We start from the raw sequence: 22446 nt of genomic DNA on the forward strand, positions 1-22446 counted from the left end.
CCAGCCCTGAGCAGTTCCAGGATGTTCTCCAGCCTGCCAGGCAGCAGGGAAGGGACTGTGCTGAGCAAGAGCAGTAGTGGGCAGGCAAGCAGGCAGATGTGTCTGAGCCTGCCAAGTTCTGGCATCCATTACTGGAAGCATGTCTTGACATTTATCTTGTGAGGAACAGAGACCAGACGCTGTTTCCTCACAGCACGACGCAGATCTGAAATGCATCACATCCTCCCCCAGCCACAGACGTTTCTGCGCAGGGGAAGGGCTTGACCAGCATGAAGCCCTCTGCCTTTCAGCCAGAAGATGCCCTGCCCAGTCACAACCCTGCCAAGAGCCCTGCTGCAGCACGGGCTGCCTGGCTGAATCCTCCTGGACCCCAGGGATCTTTTGTCTTTCATGGCTCAGGTGCCAGGGTTGCCTGGGCTGGGTGATCTGGTGCTCACACAGTTTTCTGGTATCTCCAGGAAGACAAAATACATCCTGGCTGTCTCTTTCTATTACAGCTCAAGCAGAGATTAATTTGAAAGCCAAAGTGTGTGAAGTTTCAATGCTTGGCCAGATAAGCCATGGGCCATGGAGGTTTCTGAATGGCCCTTCCTTCATGCTGGATGGAGAGATCTTGGTGTGGTCCCCCTGAGTCCGGTGTGGGGAGTGTTTGCAGGTCTTGCAGCTGTGCAGGTGGGCACCATTCTCTGAAAAAGATGCCAGCACATAACAGAAACAGGCAGTATCAGGCTGAAGAGAGCACCTGAGCAGGGACCATGGCCAATGGGGAGCAAAGCAGATTTGGGCAACCGCAGCTTAAATCCAAGCTCAGCCATGGAGCTATGGCCAAGCTGCTCACCACCTCCTCCACCTCAGTTTTCCCATATGCAACCAAGAGGGAATGAACAGACTTAAACATAATTTTTCTGTCTGTCAGGTGTCTCTTGTCACATTTCTCCCTCCTACTACCCATTCCATGATTAACTTCAGGGCTTGTCTCTGCTCTCTGTATCTTTTGCCTCCTACTCCACGTTTCTACCAGCCTGTTTCTAGCCCGTGAGGACAAAGAGAAGCCCTACACAAAGGGGCCCTGCCTTCAGCACATCTCAAAGCCATGCCCCACCAATCCCAGTGTGCGTCCACCTCCCCCCTCCTCCTCGCAGGCTGCTTCAGCTGCTGGGTGAGGATGCTACAAAGTGCTCTGCAGAGCCTTCTTGGTCAGCTGGGCAGAGATGGGGAAGATGAAGGCTCCGAGCAGTATTTTCCAGCCTGGCGGGCACATCTGCTGGGGCTGAAGGCAGCCAGGCACCCTTTGACTTTTCTAGTCCATTATTTTTTCATCCTAATCCGGCTGTCCAGGGAAGTCTGCAGACAGTCTGGGCCACAGGTTCCACCAGGTGCAGCTGCAAAACATGGCCCATTTAGCTGTCTTTTTTCTGCTCCTGGTATTGACTCACCTGATCTCCTACTAACACTTCAACCCTATCACGTGCTTGGTACACAGAGCTTGCTTAGCATTAGGAGCTAAATTTGCTGAAGCCTTAGACCACAAGTTGTGAATTTCCACCCAGATAGGCTGAACTTTTACCAAGTTAAGTAAAAGGGGGCCCCAGCGCTGGTTTGAGCTGGAAGATAAGGAAGCAGGGAAGGCTGCTACCATCATTAAGTCAGCTGACACAGCAGTCTTAGAGATAAGAGAAGGAACAGCCCACCTAGAGACAGTGAGGGAACCCAGTAAAGAACAGGAACACCCCAGATCCTAATATTACTAGTGGTCAGAACTGTCATGTGAGGGGTGGGGAACTTACATTGTAAGACTATAATTGCCCAAGGATTTTTTTGATTTTGGCTCCTCTTTGGAGGTACCCTGCTCAAGCTGCTCCACATATAAGATAAACAACCCATTTACTCAGTGGACCGGCAACTGTCTTCTTCAAGCAGGTCCAAGCCCTCTTGATGGTGGCATAAATCCTGGCAGGTGGGGTAATTCCTTCAACAAAGCCTAAGGCCCTAGATGGGCAGTGTGAGGCTGAGGATAGGGCAAGAAGTGGAGCTATGTCCAGGCAATGCAGGACTCCAGGCAGGCGATCCCACAAAAGTGCTCAACAGCTGCCACAGGAATGGGACTGCTGGGAAGAGCACTCCCAGACCTGTGTGCTTTGGGATTCTTTGGTCCTGGTAGCACTAGAACAGCTTGCTGGAGTCAGTCACATCAGTGCTTGTATCTCCCACACCTCCTTTTCCCTGCATCTCACAGCATTCTAGATTTTCTTATAGCCCAGTCAGTAACAGTTTTGTTCCCACAAGGCATGAGAAACTTGCTGTCAGAACATGAGATGGATTTTCCTTCTTTCTTCTCCCCTTCCCCTCCCACCCCCCTCTCTGTTTTCCTGTTTCCTTTCTCTAGGAGTTTGCACCCTTCTTCTCCTTGTATCTCTTAGGGTAACTTTAGACCAGCTCAGCCTGGAGAACTCATCTAGCAGCAGTGTGGGAGTCTGGCACATGGCAACTTCTAAACCTGCAGGATCCCAGGGATGGTGTGAAAAACCCTTTCAATGATTTCTTAAAGAATAATTCAGCAGAATTAACTTCCAACCTCAAATAAAGCTCAGACTTCACTTGGACCCTCTCATCAGTAAGACCTACAGTAAGGGCAGAAATGGTTTGACAGAAGTCCTTTGCACCACGCGTAGCTCACAAATGCAGGGATTTGCCATCCCACCCATGCAAGTTGAAGGAGGTGGGAGACCCAGAACAGCTCAAGAAGAGGGCTGTCCTTGCTAGAGTTCAGCAAATCCGTGTATATGTGAAGGGTCTCCTTGCCTTGGAGGTATGCTGGAGCTCTGCACAGTGGCAGAGCCCAGGAATGACCATTGGTTTGTGAGAGCCACCCACACACCAGTGCCACTTTGGAGATGTGCCCCCCATGCCCTTGCTGGGCCTCTGCCCAGAGTTTCCAAATGAGCGAGGATGGTGAAGGGCCTTGAGAGGAAGCCTTGTGAGGAGCAGCTGAGGTCACTTGGTCTGTCCAGCCTGGAGAAGAGACTGAGCACAGACCTCGTTGCAGTTACAACTTGCTCATGCTTGTTACACTTCATGCTGAAGCTGTGTCAGGGGATATTTAGGCTGCATGTTAGGAACAGGTCGTTCACCCAGAGGGTGGTCGGGCACTGGGACGGGCTCTCCAGGACAGCGGCCACAGCCCCAGCCCGACAGAGCTCACGGAGAGGTTGGACAGTGCTCCGGGCACAGGCTGTGGCTCTTGGGGATGTCCTGCACAGGGCCTGGAGCTGGCCTCGATGGCGCTTGCGGGTCCGTTTGGGACAGCTTGGGTGCACTCTGTGACCTGAGTGCTTGGGCACAACCAGGGGCAGGCACGGCCGAGGGCTGGCACAGCCCTGACGCGATGGGGACACTCGCACGGGGGAAAAGCCCCGGCGCGGCGGCGAGGCGAGGCTGAGGGGCGGCGGGCAGGCCGTGCGCGGCCCTGACAGTGCCGACTCCTCCACCCCGGCTCCTCTGCTTCGCTGCCGCCGGGCGGCCCTGCCGAGCCCCCGGCCCGTCCCCGGCCCGCCCCAGCCGCCTGGCCCCGCCCGGCCGCCGCCGGCCCCGCCGCACACGGGCGGAGCGAGCGGGAGCCCGCGGGGCTGCCGCAGCCGGGCCGGGCCGGGCCGCTCAGCGCTGCCGGGGCCAGCGGGGCCGGCCGCAGCTGCCGCCGGGATGACTCTCAAGTCGGGGCGCAGCGCCGGCAGCGGCAGCAGCAGCATGAGGACGGCGCTCTCCGACCTCTACCTGGAGCACCTCCTGCAGAACCGGCCCAAGCCCGAGGTGAGCGGCCCGGTACGCCCCCAGACCCTGCGCCCCGCTCCCGGCCCCTATCCCGCTCCCGGCTCCATCCCCGCCGAGCCCCGGTAGGGAGCCCCGGCGTGCCCCGCTCTCCTGCGGGCCCTTAGCCCAGCGCTGTGCGCCCGGCTCAGGCCCGGCACGGCTCCCCCGGGGGTCCCGCTCCATCCCGCCCCACCCGCACATGCGGGGCGAAGCACGGTCCCAAAGGTCCCGAAGGCAGGGACCAGGCTGCGCATCCAGCCGCGTGCCCTGTGCTGGTTCCCGGCGCCCCGGGAGCAGGGATGCTCGCTGGGGACCTGGGGTGCCTCCGGGGAATGGTCAGCCAGCGTAGCCGGCAGGGCAGAAGGAGCTGGGTGCAGGGGAGGAAGGCTCCAGCATCCTGCCACGCACGGATGTGCTTGTTTTGCTGCAAAGTTGTAGCTGGTCTGAACTGGAACTGCCTGTCACATGAGCTGATTCAGCTGCTGAGCGACCTCCGGGTCCACAGCATGGGCTGGAGGAGGGTGGGGGTCTCTTCCCCAGGGAAGGAGGATGCGGGCAGCCCTTCTCAGGCCTGCCAGGGACAGGGAGTGAGCCGATGGCCGCAGCACCCCACCTTCAACAGAAGGGGAGCAGGCTGCAGGAGCCCTCTCGGTTCTGCTGGGTGGGCTCCTTCTTCACTCAGTGTTGTCTGGGGTAGCTTGGGTGCAACCAGGAGAAGGTCGGCAGTTGCCAGCGTTGAACAGCTGGTGCTTTTCTCCCGGCAGAGATTTCCAGCTTTGAAAGACATCCTTGGTGAAGCCATGGCATAGTGTGCCTGGGCTAAGGTTCCCTTGCAATTGTGGGAAGCCTCTGAGAGAGAGTAGGGAGGAAATTTCCCTGAAGTGCCGTCCTTTGCCCATCGTATTGGACACTTAAATGTGCAAAAGAGGCTTGTCAGATCTGTCTCACACCAGTGGCTCATCTGCTTTTCATGGTTCAACCCTGGCAGGGTGCTTTGAAAAAAAAGTAGGAAAAAAATAATTAAAGCAAAGCATCTGGACCAGGCAACTGCTGAGAGGAGCTCTCCCATCCCTCTGCCTGCCAGATCCAGGCAGAGGGCCTGCCTGGCTGCAGAGCAAGGATAAATTGCCAATAGCAGCAGAGCATGGAAAGTGCAGGAGCTGCCCTACAGCTTCCTGGTGTTATGGTGTATTATTTTAGCAGGGATAAAGGGAGAGATGGTGAACTGAGATCTGCATGAGGCCTTTCAAAAGGAGCTCTGAAGGGCTGGCTTCCAGCAGTGTCCTGAGCTTGTAGTCACAGATACCTGTCTCTGTGTCATGGGCATGCAGAGATGGTGTTGGCCCGCAGTGGCTGTGGCCCCTCCATGAGACACCAGGACATTGCCCAGCAGCAATGTCCCTTCTTGGGAAGGGTGCTGAGTCTGCCTGGCTGCTCCCGGTCTGGAATCAAACAGGGTGACTGGGAGGTTTCTCTTCTGCATTTTCTGTGGCAGAGCCACATGCTGGGAAATGCTGTCCTGTGTTCCTCACGTGGTGACAGGGCATGCAAATCATGCAAGTGGAAGCCATGTTATTGCTAGAAAACAATCCCAGGCTTCTCCTCTTGAGCCTCACCATGTGCCTGCATATCTTTGCTGTATCTCCTGACTGACAAGTACAGATTTACAAGAAAGGTGTGGGCTTTATTCCCAGCTGTGCACCTGGTTGGCAGGATGACCTTGGGCTTGTCCCTTTATCATCTGTGACTCAGTTCCCCAGCTGTAAAATGGGCAGCGAACGTGACCTTTGGGAGTTTGGTGGACAAAAGGAGGGTACTTCTGGGGAGAGGTGATCTTGACGGTGCAGAGGGAGCAGAGGGAACACTGCACTTGCCTCTGGGCAGCAGTTCTCAGGATCTAGCTGGCAGCAGCTCCAAAGCAGACTGAGGCCACAGTTCCCAGGGACAAAATCCTGAATCAACCACAGGTAAAACCTGGTTGAAAGCTGAGCTAAAACTTCTGGCTTTGACTAATGAAGTGGGGATGGCTGGTTCTAACTTTTTAATCTCAAATGTATTTTGCTGTGTTGCTATGTGTAACAGCAACTGGGAAAAAGCTGTTTTGCAGGGCTTGTTCTGGAAGCTGGGATGGAGTGGCATGGCAGCTCCTCCTTCTGTCAGTGTTGTGGTTTCTCTGGCTGTCCCTTGGAGGTTACCAGCTTCACAAACACATCTGGAAGGCTGCATCAGCCTTTTCTGGTGGGAAGGTGGTGCCTCAGCAAAGCTGACTGCGCTCCCTTGAAAATCTGGCCCATCTCCATTGCAGCACTCTGTGATCTGGAGTCAGTGTGAGGGCACACAGAGCTGGCAGCGCCTTCTGGCTGCCACGACCATTTCGTATCCCTCCTATTTCTCTTTTCCCCTTCCCACAGAGACCTGTTGGTGTTGCAGGGCCTTTTCCCTGTGTCAGCAATGTAATCCTTTTTGGTTTAAATGTTTGTTGCTTTGATTCTTGTTTTTAAACTTCAGTCATACTGGTAGAAAGGGTTTGAGGTGAGATTGTTCCTGTGACTGTGCAGGCAGACTTGAGATGTCAGTACCTGGCAGAATGAATTAAATGTCCACGTGGCTGCTGTCTCCAGCCTGCTGGAGTAGCCCTAAAGCAGCTCCCAAGCTCAATTTTTTGCTACTTTGCTTTTTATACACATTGCTGTATTTTTTAAGCTGTACAGGACTGAGCTGGACGGATCCTGGATGGGGAGGGAGGCAAGGCTGGAAGCATTGGGGGGTGGGAGAAAAAAAATACTGCTGGATCAGGACATCTCTGCACCAAGAAGTGCCCCAATCTCCCTGCATGCCCCCATGGCGATTATAATGTGAGGGGTGATGATTCATGGAGGGAGCTGGGATTTTGTTCCTCACAGTGTGAGAAGAGTGTGTCTTCCTGCCAGCCAAGAGGGCAATCCCAGAGAAACCTGGCTCCAGGGTTCCTTCTTGCATCCAACCTGCTGTACTTTGGGGGCCTGCTTGGCAAAACCAGCAGTACTTTTCACCAGGTACTCACCAGGCAGCCCTGTTTTTCCAAGGCTACCTGATACAAAGTCTCTTGGTTAGGGCAGCGAGGAAAGCCCAGGAACCAAATCTCAGAACCTGCCCTTTGCACTGCAGTGCTGCTTTCCTCGAGTGCTGCTTCAGCCTCCTGCAAACAAGCTGCCCAGTTAATGTTTGATTTGCCCATGGCATGCAGCCTGGTGGAGCCAGCACAGCAGCAGCAGCAACCCTGGCAGACAGTGCTGACCCCACTGGGGGCCAGGATGCCAAGTCCTGGGATCCTCACCACATTCCCTGTTGGTAAATACTGCCCACGGAACTGCACTTCCCTCTGCCCCAGGGGCAGAAATCTGGGCTCTTGAGGAAAGTGCAAACAGGGGGTTGTGGGGCACCTCTGTCTGACCCATGGAGCTGCTGGCTTTTGTGTGCATTGCCACTGGAGCAGGATTTGTGCAGGAGGATTTGTACCCTTGTCAGCCGGCTGCAAGGCACACAGGGCTTCTGGGTGCTGGGCTGTCCAGCACCCCTAATGCACAGCTCAGCCCCACAGCCTCCTTGCCCCACATCTGCCCCAGCACGGGCCATGGCAGTGGCAGAGCCCAGGGCTGTGCAGAGCTGGCAGTGGCTGGTGGCCACGCTGGCTCTCAGCAGCACTCACAGAAGTTTCCTGTGGAGCAGTGCACAAGGAGCAGAGTCTGGCCTGTCAGCAGCGTGATTCAAAAGGCTCTTGAGGTCACAGACCATGCTGGGCCAAGCCAGCCAAGAGCGTGGCAGCTGCCAGGAGAGTGCAAGGCGATCCAGCCAGCCAGCTCATGTGTATGGGACATGAGAGCCACGCACGTCTCCTGTTTCTGGGTGGCAGCATCAGGGCTGAATCTGCCACCCCGAGGATCCTGGTTGTCTTTGTGACCCAGGCATTTTCCCATCACCATCCACTGGCTGCCCAGTGCCATCAGCAAAAAAGCCCAAACCATCCAGCATGGCTCTGGTATTGGAGGACCCTTCTGCATTCAGAGTTGCCATTGAGTGACTGGTGGCCATCCCCAGGCACAGCAGCCAGACTCTGGTGACAGACCTTGTTCTCCAGGAGTCACCAGGGAGACACTGGTGCTGCGTCAGCATTGAGGGCTGGGTGTTTTTTCCAGCTCTCAGCAAAAAGCAAAGGTCGGGGCCAGGAGGCTCAGCTGATGGGGATGGTGAGGATGTGAACTCCCAGTCCCTGGAGCAGACTGTGCTGTGTCCTGGGTCACTGGGCTCTGCTGAGCCTAGATGTTTGAAGCCAGGAATTGCATGGTCTAACACTTCTCCAAGACATGACCAAGATAAGTATGATCTGTGCTGACTCCAACCACCTCACGGGCACTTTGGCCTCAGGTCCAGCTGGAGAAGATCCTTGTCCTCCTATTCCTCCTTGCACCTGCTTGGTTTGGACCTGGTTTGGCAGAGGGGGACAGCTGACAGAGAGCTGGGGGACAGCTCTAGGCATACACACTGGATCTGTTCCTCTGCACTGCAAATGGTGTGGGAGCATTTGCTGAGTGCTGGCAAGCCAGGCTGGGGGGGATGGATGCAAGTTGTTCTTGCTTCCATCCTGCAAGTCCATGACCTGGGTGCTGTTCTGGGCTGGGATTCAGCCTTCTTCTCCACGTTTAAACCATTGGCAGCTGGAGCCCACATGGTCCCCTTTTGAAGAGGAGGTTGGTTGGCACTTTTGGAAGTAGTCGGCTTAAAAATAAATCACTGCATCATGGGCACACAGCTCCCTGAGCCCTTCCCTCCCTGGCCCATCCCCACCAGTGCCCTTTCTGGGGGCTGTGACAGTGACCATGCCTGACTCTGCTGCCCCTTTCTTTGGCTCCCTCCCTGCTTTCTGCCATTGCAGAGAGCTGGATCACTGTTTCAGCCAGCAGCATTCCAGCTCATCCCTACCAAAGCTCATATTATCGTGGTTTAGTGCCATGGCTGCAGCCCAGTAGCAGATGCTCTTCATGAGCCTTCCCCTGGCCTGACCAGATCTGCCTCCCCACCTGGCAGTGTGGGGCTGCAGCTTCTCCTGTGCTCCAGGCCAGGGGGCTGGGGTGACTGAGGGCGAGCTGGGGCAGGGTGGGGGTCAGGCTGATATTTCCCAGCTCCTGGCATGGAGCTTCTGGCCCTGGTGCTGAGTTGACAAGCAGGGCTGTGGTGGGGAGAGGTGTTGGCTCTGCCTGTCTGGGCATGGTCACGTCGCTGATACAGGACTGACGCCGGTGAGGACCTTGCTGGGCATCCCTGCAGCTTTGCTGGCTGTGCCTCAGCTCAGGCACTGCTGGGAGGGAGGGTGAGGGCTGCAAACTGGGCAGCAAAGCCAGGAGTCTGGTGTGGAGTGGGACAGTCAGGAGGGTTTGTTTTGCATCATGGGCTGGTGTGGGAATTTGTGGCAGGAGGGCATGCAGGGGCTGCAGGTTGAAGCTGGTCTGGGTTTTGCTGGGCCAGCACTGATTTGGGAGAGCTTGAGGAAAGTCCACTGCACTTGGGGATAAACAGGTCCATTTGTGAGCTGTGTGGAGACATTGTCCATCATGTCTGAGGGATTTAACAAGACTGTGTCAGGCTTTCTTGGGCTGTGAGGGAGAAGCTTACCAGGCCAGATGGATTTGGAGGTTTTTGTATGGGACCCCAAGCATTCTCCATCAGGCCTGGTGCCAGCACGTGCTGGAAACCAAGAACAGAGGTTTCCTCAGGACTGAAAGCCTGTGCTTGACTGCCCAGTGCAAACCAGCATGAAAGGAGCTGGGAGCTGGGATGGGGAGTGGGATGTTTCTGGCTGGCTTGGGAGCACACTGCCTTCAGTGCCTGGATGTTGTGTACATGACTCTGCACAATGTCAGTTGCCCAGAGATGTAGGTCAGGAAAGGTTCAACTTGCAAACTGAGCACAAACAAAGCCTGGCTCCAGTTCTCAGAGGTGTGTCCCAAACTGTTCTGCTTACTTGTTGAAGATGTCCTGGGCTTCAAGCTCTGCAACAAGCCATCTGTGGGCCAAGTGCTGCTGTGACACACAAGGAGTGTTTGTGACTCTTTGCTTCAGCAGATCAGCTATGGACCCTTTTGGCTTCTGCTTCCTGTAGCTTTTCCCAATTTTTCTTGCCTCCTGTGTTTCCCAGGCTGGAAAACTGCAGATTAAACTCACATCCACATCTCCAAGGCTCAAATTCTTCTGCTAATTTCCTTTTCTTGCCCTTAGTGTCTTATCCTCCCTCATGCTCCACCTGTGCCACAGGCACCTTAACACGTTTGAGTAGCTCAGCCCCAGAGTAGGGATCCAACATTCCCAGGTGGAGCCCCTAAACCGTGGTCTCTGTTTTGCCCCGACAGGCCATGACTCAGTCCCCAAACGCCTTGACTGAGGACATTTACACCAACGGCTCAGCGACCCTGGGCAGCCCCTCGCACAGCAACAGCCGCGAGGTGCGCAAGATCCGCCTTGTCCAGTTCGAGAAGGTCACCGAGGAGCCCATGGTGAGACCTGGCAAGGCCCCAGAGCTGGATGGCACCCGGGGGGTGGAGGGGCAGGTTGAGCTGTGCCAGCAGGCTGGCCCTGAGGGGAACAGGTCACTGGAGATCTTGGCCATGGGAAAAAGGTGCTGGACTCTGCCTTCTGCCCAGGGACCCAAAGTGAGCCCCACAAAGGGTGGTGATGCTTGTGCCAAGAGGAGCTGAAGCAGCCTAAGCTGGCCTAGCAGGGTCTTCCCCCGAGCCACTGCACAGCCCACTGTGGACGTGGGCTTGGAGAGGACTTTGTGAGGGCAGGAGAGCTCTCCCCTGCAGTGAGCAGTCATGGATTTTCCTGTCTTCCAGGGAATCACGCTGAAGCAAAATGACAAGCAGAGCTGCCTGGTGGCCAGGATCTTCCATGGGGGCATGATTCACAGACAAGGTAACAAGGCCTCTGTAGAAGCAGTGCATGGGGTGCACGTCTGCAGGTGGTTTCTTCCCATGCAGCAGTAATGCAGGTCCTCAGCACTTTCCCCCGTGTCATGGACATCTGTGCCTGTTCCTCCCCTAGGGGTGTGTCAGGAACTTGGGACTCACTGGTTTCTCTGCATGGTTGTCAAGTTAAAACACTGGAGGCTTTAGTGATAAATAAAGGGTTGGGGGAAGGGCTCTCCCAAAAAGGAACTGGAGATCATCTGTCTCTGTCTCATGATGGGGTCACTGTAAGAAGAGATGGATCATGCCCTGGAGACCATGGGGGAAGCTCTTCCCATTCCTAAAATGCACAGGTGGGACAGGCATCCTGTAGATTGGCCCTGCAGACCAAAAGAAGGTGCCAAAAGAAATAAATAGGTGCTATTTTCTGGTTTTGGGTCTTGCCAAGGAGGCGTGGATACGAGATGTTCTCTGCTTAGAAGAGGCTGCTTTTCCAGCCTTGGATCCAAGTGGGAAGTCTGCTTACCACTGCCAAAATAAGACAGGAGCCATTCCAATAACACTACTGGAGCCTGATTTTTAGTAGTATATCTGAGGCTGTAATCTGCCTGGGTATATAAACTGAAAACACACAAAGTCAGGAATGCTTGTGTTAAGGGTTCTGTAAGGAGGTTGTGATTGGCTTCAGGTGAGGTACTTGGGGCTGTGTTTGAAATGCTGATGCAGGTGCTTTGACCAGTCCAAAGCGCTTTCCATGCAGTGGAAAGCAGCCTGATGACCTTCAGACTGCCTCAGTATGTGTATTGGGTGGAGGGGGAAGAATTCATTCCCCTTGTGCTTTCCTCCCATGTGCTTAGATGGCATGTGTGGTTCCAGAAGCACTGCCAGGCAAACACTGCAGTGCTCTGGCTCTGGAGGCTGATGGAGCTGTGTAAATTTGGTTTGGTGAGCACCTCTTGTTCCTTTTCTGCGTTTTCATGTTTCTCACATTGCTGGCAGGCTCCCTTCACGTGGGTGATGAAATCATAGAAATCAATGGGCAGAGTGCGAGCAACCACTCAGTTGACCAGCTGCAGAAGATGCTGGTAGGTATCTGTGTGTGTCAGGGCTGTTTTCTGGGAAAGACCCTTTTGGCCTGCATGCTGTGAGCATTCATCCCCACCCCCACACCAGAGCCAGCACACAGCTGCCTACATACAGCACTGTGATGTGGCAGAAACCATCCTGCATGCAGCCCCGGTGGGGTCTGTGCTTGCTGCTTGTTTCTGGCCTCCTGGAGCAGCACTGAAGGCTGTTGACTGGGCCCCCGGCTTGTGCTGATCCTGTGTGGAGCTTGGAAACCACCTCTGTTTGCCAAGGCTGGTGTGCAGCTCCAGCCCAGGGCTGGCTGCGCTTGCAGACCTGAGCCACACATGCATGTCATGTTGGTGCCGTTTGCCTGCTGCTAATTCATGGTGATCCTGTCAGGCCCTTGCCAGAGACAGCTTTGGACAGGGCCTCAGACCTGCCTTGGGTTTGTACATTGATGATCTTGATCTATGCCCAGCATATGACACCTTGTTGGAGGGAGGTGGTGGTGCTGCTGAGGTCCCCCACCAGCAGCCTAAGCAGGAGGCTTGGCCTTGCCAAAGGTCCACAGGATGTCCCTCTTCCAGACAGCAGGATCAAGGAGGAGCTTCTTTGTTTTTGCCTCCTGAGAAGAGTGGTTGGCCCAGGAGGCCCCTCCAAGCCTGCACATGTGGTTGTCCCACAGGACCATGGGGGTGTGGTGATGCATGTGAGGCAACAGTTCACTGGCTTGTGGCAGGCAAGAGAGTGCTGGGCCTCTAATATCACCAGGAGGGCCAGAGCAAGGGGCCAGCGTGGAGGGCACCTGGAAGAATCAGCCTCTCCTCCCAGGTTCCTCACTGGAGCAGCCAGGGTGGAGATGATGCAGGTCTCCATGTTCATTCTGGTGGTGCTTAGCAGTGCCCACAGCCAGACCCTTGTGGGGGTGCTGGTGTCCCCCATGGGAATGGGACAAGCATGGCAAAGCCAAGCACAGCTATTTCTGACCAGGCTGTAGTGTCCCCCAGCACCACAGCACGATGGGGTACACAGGAGCCCTGCCTTTGCAGGTCCTGGCACTCAGCACCTCCCTGCACAGGTTGCTGCTGTTGACCTGCCTCCAGACACCACTTCCTCCAACTCTTCTTTCTCCCCTTTGTTCACTAGAAAGAAACCAAGGGGATGGTCTCATTAAAAGTCATTCCCAACCAGCAAAGCCGCCTCCCTGCTCTCCAGGTAAGTGCAGCCTCTGGACCTGCGGGCAGTGCTGGGACATGGCTGTGGGGCAGGGTGGGACCAGAGCAAACCATGCAGGACCAGCGCTGGGGAGGGAGCTGTGCTCAGCCAGGGCAAGGGGCTGCCTTGTCTGAGCTGCTGGAGGGACCTGTCCTCTGCTTACATCACTGCAAACAACCGTATGTTGGGCCTGTGTGGTGTATTTACCAAAGTGTGCATAGGAACCTGGGGCTGGGATGTCTGAGCCAGCAGTGCTGGTTGGGGATGGGAAAGCAGTGGCAGGTGCACACCAGGGAGCACCTGAGGGTCTCCTTCAGAGCCATGGCTGTTCGTGGTGGGGCAGCCCTGGCTCTGTGGTCCCTGCTGTCACCGAGGCCGGGTGCACCAGCCCTGGGAAAGGTGACGTCGGTCCGGATGCTGCTGCACACAGCGTGGGAGGAAGGAAGCAGTGGGGGGGACAAAAGCAGTTCCTTGCACCTGCTGTCACTGCCAGGATGTGGGGGCCATGCTGTGTCACCAGGGGGTGACACCTGTGTGGCTTTGCCTTGGAAGTCCTGCTGTGGCTGAAGTAGAATAGTGGGGAGGGCTGTGTTCTCTGCCAAGACTTCAGGGCCTGCTAGCTGGGTTGCTGTCTTGTCTTGGTGCAGGAGCCAACCCCAGTGCATGAGGGATGTCATGGACAACCTGTTGTGGACAGGCAGGGCAAGGAGAGGAGTTCAGAGGCAGAGGGTAGGGGCTGGATGGTGCTGGGTTGGGCTGAGGGAGCACATGCCATTCTTTACCGAGAGAAGAAGACGTTCTGAACATGGTGGCAAGTGTTGGTGACTGTTTCTTCCTCAGTCCATGCTGTCCCCAGTCCTGCTCAACCAGCTTTGCTCATGTGTTTATTAAACACTGGCCCATGCCTGTCCTTCCCTGCTGTCAATCTGCCCTCCCTGTCTGACCCAGCCAGCTCCAGTTGACCAACTCCATGCCAGGGGAAAATCTACCCCAGAGGAAAAGAATGCAGTTGCTGGTTCACCTGAGGCTGGGAAAGATACAGGGACAAACTCCTTCCCAGCACAGTTGTACTCCGTCCTGCAGTGCCCAGAGCAGTGGTGCTGTCTGCTCCCCAGAGCCACAGCTGCTCGTGTCTGTTTGTGGCAGTACCACCACCAAGAGTGGACTGTCCACTCCTGGATCCCCACCATCACCTTTGTTTCAGTGCCTGCCAGGCAGGATGGTGGAGATCTGGCATCATGATTTTCCCCTGCCCTGGCTCACGAGGCTGAGTGTCTCTTGCAGGTCTGCTTGGGAGTGGCTTGATGAGAGGAAGCACAGAGCATTCAAGGCTCTTGAGGTCCCCTCCAGCATATTCCCTGCAGCCCTTTGACTTTAAAAGACCAAGACTTCTCATGCTGAAGCCTGATTAGCAGCTGAGTAGCCCCAGAGAGGGGCTGGCAGCAGCAGGCAAAGAGCCCTGAGCAGCTGTGGGTGATGTGTGGAGCTGATGCCAGCTCCTAACTGCTGTAGGGGGGTCTTTCCAAAGTGTCCTGGCTGGGGACACCAGTGCTGCAGGAGCAGAGAGCTCTGGGCAGTGCCTGCTGTGTATCCCTCGTGTTTGTGTGGATGATCAGCTTCCTGGTGCCGGAGAGTGCTTTCAAAGCAAGCAGCAGTCCTCATCCTGAAAGGAGATTCCACTCTTATTGTTCTTCCTAATTCCATTTTTTTGTGAGCACTCTCATGTCACAGCTTGATCCATATGGTCTTTTCTGGCAGTGAAAGGGAACCATGTTTGTGTCCTGATGGCTCTGTGCCTCCAGCAGCACAGCTGAGGGAAATGGTTTTAATGTGGAACAAGGACTGCATGGTCTACCCTGCTGAGGGAGGATGAGTTTCTATTTCTGCCTATCACATCTGATGACGGGATAGGCATCACCCCATGTGAAACTCTTTTCCCCCTTGCTACGTGCTATGTTTCTAGGGTAACTTGCCATGGTCATGCTCAGTGTTCCCTAAACTCTGCTTTTCACTCCTAATCCTCCACACTCTGCCTGGCTTTGCCTCCACTCTGGTCCTGACAGGGTCATGCTGGGAGTGGGTGCTGTAGACTACCTGCCAAGGAGCTGAGCAAGCAGAAAGGACAGGGAAAGCAAACTTTCTCACACCTTCTTGGTTCCCGGGGCTTCCCCAGCCTCAGGAGGGTACACAGTGGCCTGGGAAGCAATAGCAGCAGCTCATTTCCAGTTGCAGCTGTGATGAATTGTAATTTTGTGACAGTAGCTGATGCCAAAGGGACCAGGAAACCCCAAGGCAGGGATGGATACAGCACTGCAGCCTTGGCTCTCCAAAGGCCTTGTGCCATGCAGGGATTGCCCAGCTGTGAGGAAAGGCAGCACAGAGCACTGAGATTGAGCCATGCCTGTCCCTGGGGTCTCTATTGCAACATCACCTCTGTGCTCACTCCACTGCAGACCCCAGTTGTGTACCATGTTGGTGGGACTCCTCTGTGGCTGGCCAAACTCACCAGCACTGTGCAGCACCCAGGGCACTGCAGGGAGGCTCCATGGCAGGGTTTGAACAGCGCCTATGGGTGGGTGTGTGCCTAGAGGCAGCAGCCCTGTCATCAGCTCCCAGTAAGGCCAAGATGCCCTCATCCATTCACCACCACATCTCACTACAATTCCATGCCCAAGACTTTCCCCCTGAGCTTTGTGCATCTCCTTTCACCCCACACAGCCTTTTGGGGCCTGCAGAGCCATCTCTGCAGTCACTGCTTGGGAATGCAGTGTGGGGGCCAAACTCAGCCACTCCGCATGGCCATGCTGATTCTGGTCTCCTCTGTCTTTTGCAGATGTTCATGAGGGCACAGTTTGACTATGACCCCAAGAAAGACAACCTGATCCCCTGCAAGGAAGCAGGACTGAAGTTTCAGATCGGTGATGTGATTCAGATCATAAACAAGGATGACAGCAACTGGTGGCAGGGCCGGGTGGAGGGCTCCTGCACTGAGTCAGCAGGACTCATCCCTTCTCCAGAGCTGCAGGAGTGGTAGGTCCCTGGATTTGCCCAGAAGGGCTGGATCTGGGAGTGGAGGTGGGAGCAGTGACCATGAGCTGTCAGGAGTTTGTGTTGGGTGACACCACTGTCACTGCTGGGACAAGGAGGAAAACGTCCCCTTCATGTGCTGCAGGGTGAGCCTTTGCCTGTCCCAGCAGCCAGCCTGTTTCTCTTGCAAGTCTGAGGGACAGTCCTGCTGCTGTCCCAGGGCTTGGGGTGACAGTTGGGCTATGGTGGTGTGCTCCTCTCTTGGCAGGCGTGTGGCAAGCGTCACCCAGCCCAGCCAGAGTGAATCCCCCAGCTGCAGCCCCTTTGGGAAGAAGAAGAAGTGCAAAGATAAATACTTGGCCAAGCACAGCTCAAGTAAGTGTGAGCAGGGCAGTGGGCTCAATCCCCAGCCCTGGCCATCCCTCTCCCTCTAGGCAGGGCCAGGTCTGTCCTCCAGCCAAACAGCCCAGCTGTGTCAGCTGTGGAATCTCAGGATACCCCACAGCTGTCAGCTTTTTTATTTTGAGTATCTTCTGCAGTCTTCATGTTCCTCATGTGGCCACAGCTGTGTCCCCATGTAGAGCACAAGGCCAGGGCTGGCTCAGCACTGAGCTCCTGTACTCTCCCCTGGTGCCAATCCCTTGCAGTCCTGGCCCTGTGAGCTCAGGCTCCCCTGCCTCAAATCCCACAGGCTGCTGGATACAGGGGAGGCAGTGGCAGTGCTGAGCTGTCAGCTGAGTGTTCAGCAGCCAGGGAACAGCCTGAACTGCTCCCACAGCTGCCAAGGCCTGGCCTGGTGGGGTAGGGAACTGCCCCTCAGCCACCCATGCAAGCACCCCATGCTAAACTGAGCAAAGAGCTGGCAAAGGTGGGTACCCAGAGACTGCTGGCTCCTGGCCCGGCCTGTGGCTCCAACCAGCAACAAACAAGGCTTAAAGTCACTCAGATATATAAAGCTCCCCCAGCAACAAGCTCCTTGCAGCATCCTGCTGCCTCCAACCCAGCTCCCAGGTCCTACTGTCCTGAGCAGAATTACTGAGCAAAAGCAGCCCTGGCTTCTTTGACAGCTCCCAGCACCCACTCTGCCCCTCACATGCTGCTTGCTGTTGGTGCTGCTCTTTTTCCCAAGCAGCCAAACAATGGATGAGCTCCCAGCCCAGTCCTGACCACTCCTGTCCATTTGACCTGGCTTTGGTCTGACACACACACACAGTCATGCTGGTGTGGCCAAGCCATTTCTGACCCCTCCATGTCTCGTTTCTCCTCCACCCCAGTTTTTGACCAGCTGGATGTCGTTTCCTACGAGGAGGTGGTGAGGCTGCCTGCTTTCAAGAGGAAGACTCTGGTGCTCATTGGTAGGTCTTATCCCAGGCATCCTCTGCAGCTCAGGGGCCGTGTGCTGGGAGCCAGGGGCAACCAGGACTGCACAGGGGCTGGGGCAGCACACCTCTTCAAGACCTAGTAAGGTCTGGGGAACATTTCTTCAGCCTGCAGCAGTCATCCCATAGGCTGACCTCCTCCCTGCAGCATTGTGCATGGTCAGGCATCTGTGCTGCAATGCTGGGGAAGAGTTAATTCAGGCATTTGCAACTCCTGAGTATCTTCATGGAAAATGTCTATTAAAAGCAGCTCTGCAGTTGCACCAAAGCAAGAGCTCCCATGCTGTGGGGACTGAGCACTTAGTGGTGGACTCCACAGGCATGGGCAGCCCCCACCCAGTCCAGCCAGGCTGGTTGCTCTGCAGGCAGCAGTGCTGTCTCTGGCTGGGACTGGAGATGAGCATCCCCAGGGCATGAAGAGCCTCTTCCAGAGGTAGAAGACACCACAGACCAGCCCAGAAAACACATCCCCAGCGTCTCCCACCAGGCTGCTCTGAGCCCAGCTCTAGTGTCCATCTCTCTCTCTCCAGGGGCCAGTGGTGTGGGCCGCAGCCACATCAAGAATGCTCTGCTCAGCAACAACCCAGAGAAGTTCATGTACCCACCCCCATGTAAGTACCAAACACAAGCTGCATTTCCTCTCACCTCTTTGATCCAGCACCTTCTGACAGCAAGTGGGAGGTGGGGAGATGCTCCTCCCTGCCCCTGAAGTCAGAAGTCCCCACATGCAAGGCCTCCCTGCCTGCAGTCCCACATGGACCCACCTTCAGACACAGAGGCACCCACACACAGACACCTCACCCTTTCCATCCAGTGCCTGTCCCCAGCTGGCTGAGGTCCCTACTTGTCCGAAGCAGTTAGCAGGGGATTAGTACAGCTTAGTCTTGATGCCTGCTCCACTGTTCCCCTCTCCTCTGGGGGTGGGCACTCACCCTCTCTCTCCCTCCCCAGACACCACACGCCCCCAGAAGAAGAATGAGGTGGATGGGAAGGACTATTACTTTGTCTCCACCGAGGAGATGACCCGGGACATCTCAGCCAATGAGTTCCTGGAGTTTGGAAGCTACCAGGGAAACATGTTTGGCACTAAGTTTGAAACAGTGCACAAGATCCACCAGCAGGATAAAGTCGCTATTTTGGACATCGAGCCCCAGGTAGGGAGCAGGGGAAGAGGTGGGGGGTCAGGGGCTACCACAGACTGCATTACCTGGTGCTGGCTGTGACTAGCCCTGCCTTCTCTATCCAAAGGAAAAAGCCAGCAAGCCCTGGGGTGGCATTTCCCTTCCCAAGACACGGGTACAGTGAGGGTGTTCCCTGTCACAGCATACACCTGGCTGTGACAGCAAGGCCACAGCCTGGCTGTTGTGGGAATGGGTGCAGGGACCCTTTCCCAGGAATCCACCCAGTGAGCTCATGTCCCCAGAGGTGTCTCTTACAGCCCCCATGCATCACAGGCATGATGCTGTGCTTGCTCCCAGCCTGGGGAAGGGCCAAACTCTGTTAACTGCACCCCTCTCTCCACAGACCCTCAAGATCGTCCGCACAGCCGAGCTCTCCCCGTTCATAGTCTTCATTGCCCCGACAGACAAGGCAGAGGAGGTGAGTGGCAGGGTTGTCCCCTCCTGTCCCCCTCTGGCTGGGCTGCTTGGTCCATGGCAGCACCTGCTGCAGCAACCCAGGGCCCCCCCACCAGCATATTCGTCTGCTTGGCTTTTGGTGGTCCAGAACCCAGCCCAGAGCTGAGAAACAGAACTGCCAATTCCTGCAGCTGTAAACTCTGGCAGCCCTCATCCCAGCAGCATAATCACAGTGGGGAGCACAGCCTAGCAGAGGGGCAGGAGCATTTATCCCACCATCAGCTATGCAAATAGACACACAAACAACTGCTCCTTTCATTCTCTGCCTCATTAGGATGCTGATCCCTTTAACGTGAGGATTAAAGCAGCACTGATAGCGCAGTTAACTCATTCAGTGCCAAGCATCAGGCTGGCAGCCACGGGCTGCCTCTTCCCAGGAAGCCCCCTGGATGCAGGGATGCTGCCTACCCTGCCCCACACCCCGGCCTGGCAGGGAGCTGGGAAGACAGAGGCCAACAAGAAAACGCAGAGCTGTGCTCCTCCTGGATTCAATGGCAACACGGCCATCTCCTCCAACCTATTAACTTTGTGTTTGTAAAGCTTAAGCTGCAGATAGTTTGCAGAGAGCATATTTATGCCACCTTCAGAGCAAGTGTTGTGCAGGTATTTAGAGACACATTAACTGCCTGATGCAGCAGGCTGGGGCAGGGGGAAGGGGACAGATCTCAGAACAGAAAGGGCCACTGTCACCCACCGCTGCCTCCTTCCAGAGAGGAATAACATCCTGCTGCAGTGGGCAGGGCCAGCACTGCTGCCAGGCACTAAATATAACCCTGCAGCTCTGAGGGGAGGGATGCAGCAGAGTTAATGTGACCCCGCAGAGCTCACAGGAACAAAAACTGCTGCATGCCCTCCCTCCCCACTCCCGACAGCTGCTGGCTTCATCCACAATGTAGGAAAAATTAATTTTTTAAGAAGAGATGAATATTTCCAGTAACTCTTTCAAGATGAAGGCAGCTAAGCATTATCTTTTTTTCTTTTGCCCCTGCAGTAATAATTATATTTAAATTTTGTCACTGCTGAACTGAACACCTTAAAGACAGAAGCCTGCTGTGCCCTGAAGGGAGGGTGTGGTGTTACTAATATTACTGTGCCACCTGTGACACGTTTTTACTGCTGACCACGAAAGGTATCACTGTTGTGATATATACCCAGGTGGTCTAACAAAAAAGCGACTGGTCTGATTTGGGTCTGTTAATGTATTTTTAGGTCTATTTCATCTATTGATAATAGATATAATTATATAATAGATATAATTAGATATAGATATAATAATAGACTGCTTAGGTCTATTAATATCTGCTCAGAGCAGAGCTCAGCCAAGCACTGCACCCCAAGCTGTCCCTCCTGCCCAGGCACAGAAGCTGCCTGTCGTTCAAGCTCCATTAGGAAATATGTGGAAACAGTCTGGACCTCATTGCTAGAGGCAGAGCTGCACTCCTTGGATGCCCCCACAAGCTGGGCAGGCCGGCCACACTGGCAGGAGGGAAGTGGCAGCTTGGCTTTTACTATCGAGGTACAGCACTAAAACCAGTGGAGAGGCTGGTAAAGCTCTGCCAACTGGTGCTGTTCTGGTCAAAAGCCAGTGGGGAAGTGAGCATTCTGCAGGGATCCCACCTCCAACCTCTGAGGCCTGGAGCTGGTGAATGCCCACCAGAGCACTGAGCAGCCTGCTGCTTGTGAACCTTCTCGCTGGGAGCTGCCACAGAGCATTTTAAAGGTGGCCTCACTCTGGCAGGTAACCTGATGCTCCCAGCACCACATGAAGTCCAGCAAAAGCCCCGGACACAAGCCCAGAGATGACACAACAGCTCCTGACCCACCCGACAAGCTCTAAGGATTCTCTGTGCTCTGATTCTTCACAACCACTGGAGTTTTGGTGTTGGGAGGGCGTTTCCCTTTGGGGTGTGCTGTGAAGCTCCTCTCCTGAGCACTGTCTTATCCCTTGCAGTCAGAGGCTCTGCAGCAGCTCCGCAAGGACTCGGAGAGCATCCGGAGCCGGTACGCACACTACTTCGATCTGTCCCTGGTCAACAACGATGTGGAAGAGAGCCTCCAGCTGCTGCAGGAAGCCTTTGAGCAGGCCTGCAGCTCTCCACAGTGGGTGCCTGTCTCCTGGGTCTACTGAAGGGGCACCCGAGCCCATCTGCTTCCCATCAACCATCCTGCAGCCACTGGGAAACACCTCCTCAACTTCCCCTGCCCCACAGCCCAGCACAGCTCCCCTCCTCTGCTGCTCCACGGACATGGTCTTGGTTCACACACACTCACAGGGTGCCCACTGCTCCCCTCCTGGGGGAACAAACACAGGACAGAAGCTGCCTGGGGGCCAGGCACCTCCTGTGACACTGCAGGGCAGAGCAGGGGCTACAGCAGAGCCCAGGTTAGCTCAGAGCACAGTTACCTGCCCTCCCTGGGCAAGGGAAAGCACAGTCCTGCTGTAGCACCCAGCTGACTTTCCCTGCAGCAGTCCCAAGTGGCAGAACGGGGGCTTTTCCAGGCAGATGTCTCCTGGCATGGCAGGAATGCACACAAAGCAAACCCTTCCCTTCTCAATCCAAGGGTTTCCTCTCACAAATGGGGAGGATGATGAATGTGGCACGGAGCACCCCCAGGCAGGCCTCACCCCATGTTCCCAGGCTGAAGTTTTCTCATTCACCCTGTGCAGCCATAAAAGGTGTAAAAACTCACTCTATTGGAATTCTCACCGTGCAGCTTGGATTGTTACTGCCTGGCCAGAGAAATCTGGGCAGCAGCTGAGCCAGTCCCACAGACCAAACCCCAGAGGGACCCTTCAATGGGTAATTACATCCAGCCACAACTATCTGTTGCATGCAGTAGAAAAGTGTCTACAAAGATTGTCCAGGCATGTTTTCCAGTCTAGGGTGTCTCTCACTGTATGCAAACATGAAAGCCATGTTCAGCCCTGGGTTTGTACTGACTCACAAGCCCCATGCCACCATGTCTGGGAAGTATCACCACACCCACCACGTAGGTGAAAAATCTCATTTGTGTGTTCAGTCAGCTACAGGGGCAAGGGGAAGGTGGTTAAAAAGTCTTGTGCAATTTTTTTTTTAAGGATGCCAAAAATAAAAATCTATGTGCAATAGGGACCTTTGTTCTGATCCACTGCAGGGAAACAATGAGCAGCAATAAATGTGCGCTGAAACATTGCCATGGCTGGTGTTTTACCTCACAGGCTGGGTGCTGACAAAGGCCCTTCTAGTGATGGTCCTCATCAACATGAACATTTCTCTGCCCCAGCAGCTTCTTCAAGAGAGGAGCAGAGGCTGGGCACGTGGTAAAAGCTACCCCCCCTGCCCCATGAATACCACTGACCTTTTGGGAGGAGCCAGAGGAGCAAGAAAGTCACCT

The 22446-nt window shown here is 55.2% G+C and overlaps 1 protein-coding gene across 2 annotated transcripts; it reads left to right on the forward strand.

The window, feature by feature from the left end:
• Window positions 1–3612: 3612 nt before the first annotated feature.
• Window positions 3613–22244, forward strand: MPP1 (MAGUK p55 scaffold protein 1). 2 transcript variants are annotated; one of them, XM_005527436.3, is made up of 12 exons: window positions 3613–3807; window positions 10191–10334; window positions 10674–10752; window positions 11745–11830; window positions 12960–13028; window positions 15862–16058; window positions 16324–16430; window positions 17330–17410; window positions 17965–18045; window positions 18386–18588; window positions 18959–19033; window positions 21023–22244. In XM_005527436.3, exons 1-12 carry the CDS (start codon window positions 3700–3702, stop codon window positions 21197–21199), a joined length of 1407 nt encoding a protein of 468 aa, XP_005527493.1. In that variant the 5' UTR covers window positions 3613–3699; the 3' UTR covers window positions 21200–22244. The 2 variants fall into 2 exon arrangements, with proteins under 2 accessions (XP_005527493.1, XP_087918865.1); XM_088062739.1 differs by lacking the exon at window positions 3613–3807 and adding an exon at window positions 5651–5774.
• The last annotated feature ends 202 nt before the right edge of the window (window positions 22245–22446 follow it).

The sequence above is a fragment of the Pseudopodoces humilis genome, chromosome 15 (assembly GCF_049639895.1).
Source record: "Pseudopodoces humilis isolate 2021_Gansu_Grassland_sample_001 chromosome 15, ASM4963989v1, whole genome shotgun sequence".
Lineage (NCBI taxonomy): Eukaryota > Metazoa > Chordata > Aves > Passeriformes > Paridae > Pseudopodoces > Pseudopodoces humilis.

What these genes read in the sequence shown, in the direction of transcription:
- MPP1 (XM_005527436.3), top strand. Translation starts at nt 3,700, where the DNA reads ATGACTCTCAAGTCGGGGCGCAGCGCCGGCAGCGGCAGCAGCAGCATG. An exon ending in GCCGCCTCCCTGCTCTCCAG is followed by an intron (nt 13,029 to 15,861) that starts GTAAGTGCAGCC and finishes TGTCTTTTGCAG; the next exon opens with ATGTTCATGAGGGCACAGTT. An exon ending in TTTTGGACATCGAGCCCCAG is followed by an intron (nt 18,589 to 18,958) that starts GTAGGGAGCAGG and finishes CTCTCTCCACAG; the next exon opens with ACCCTCAAGATCGTCCGCAC.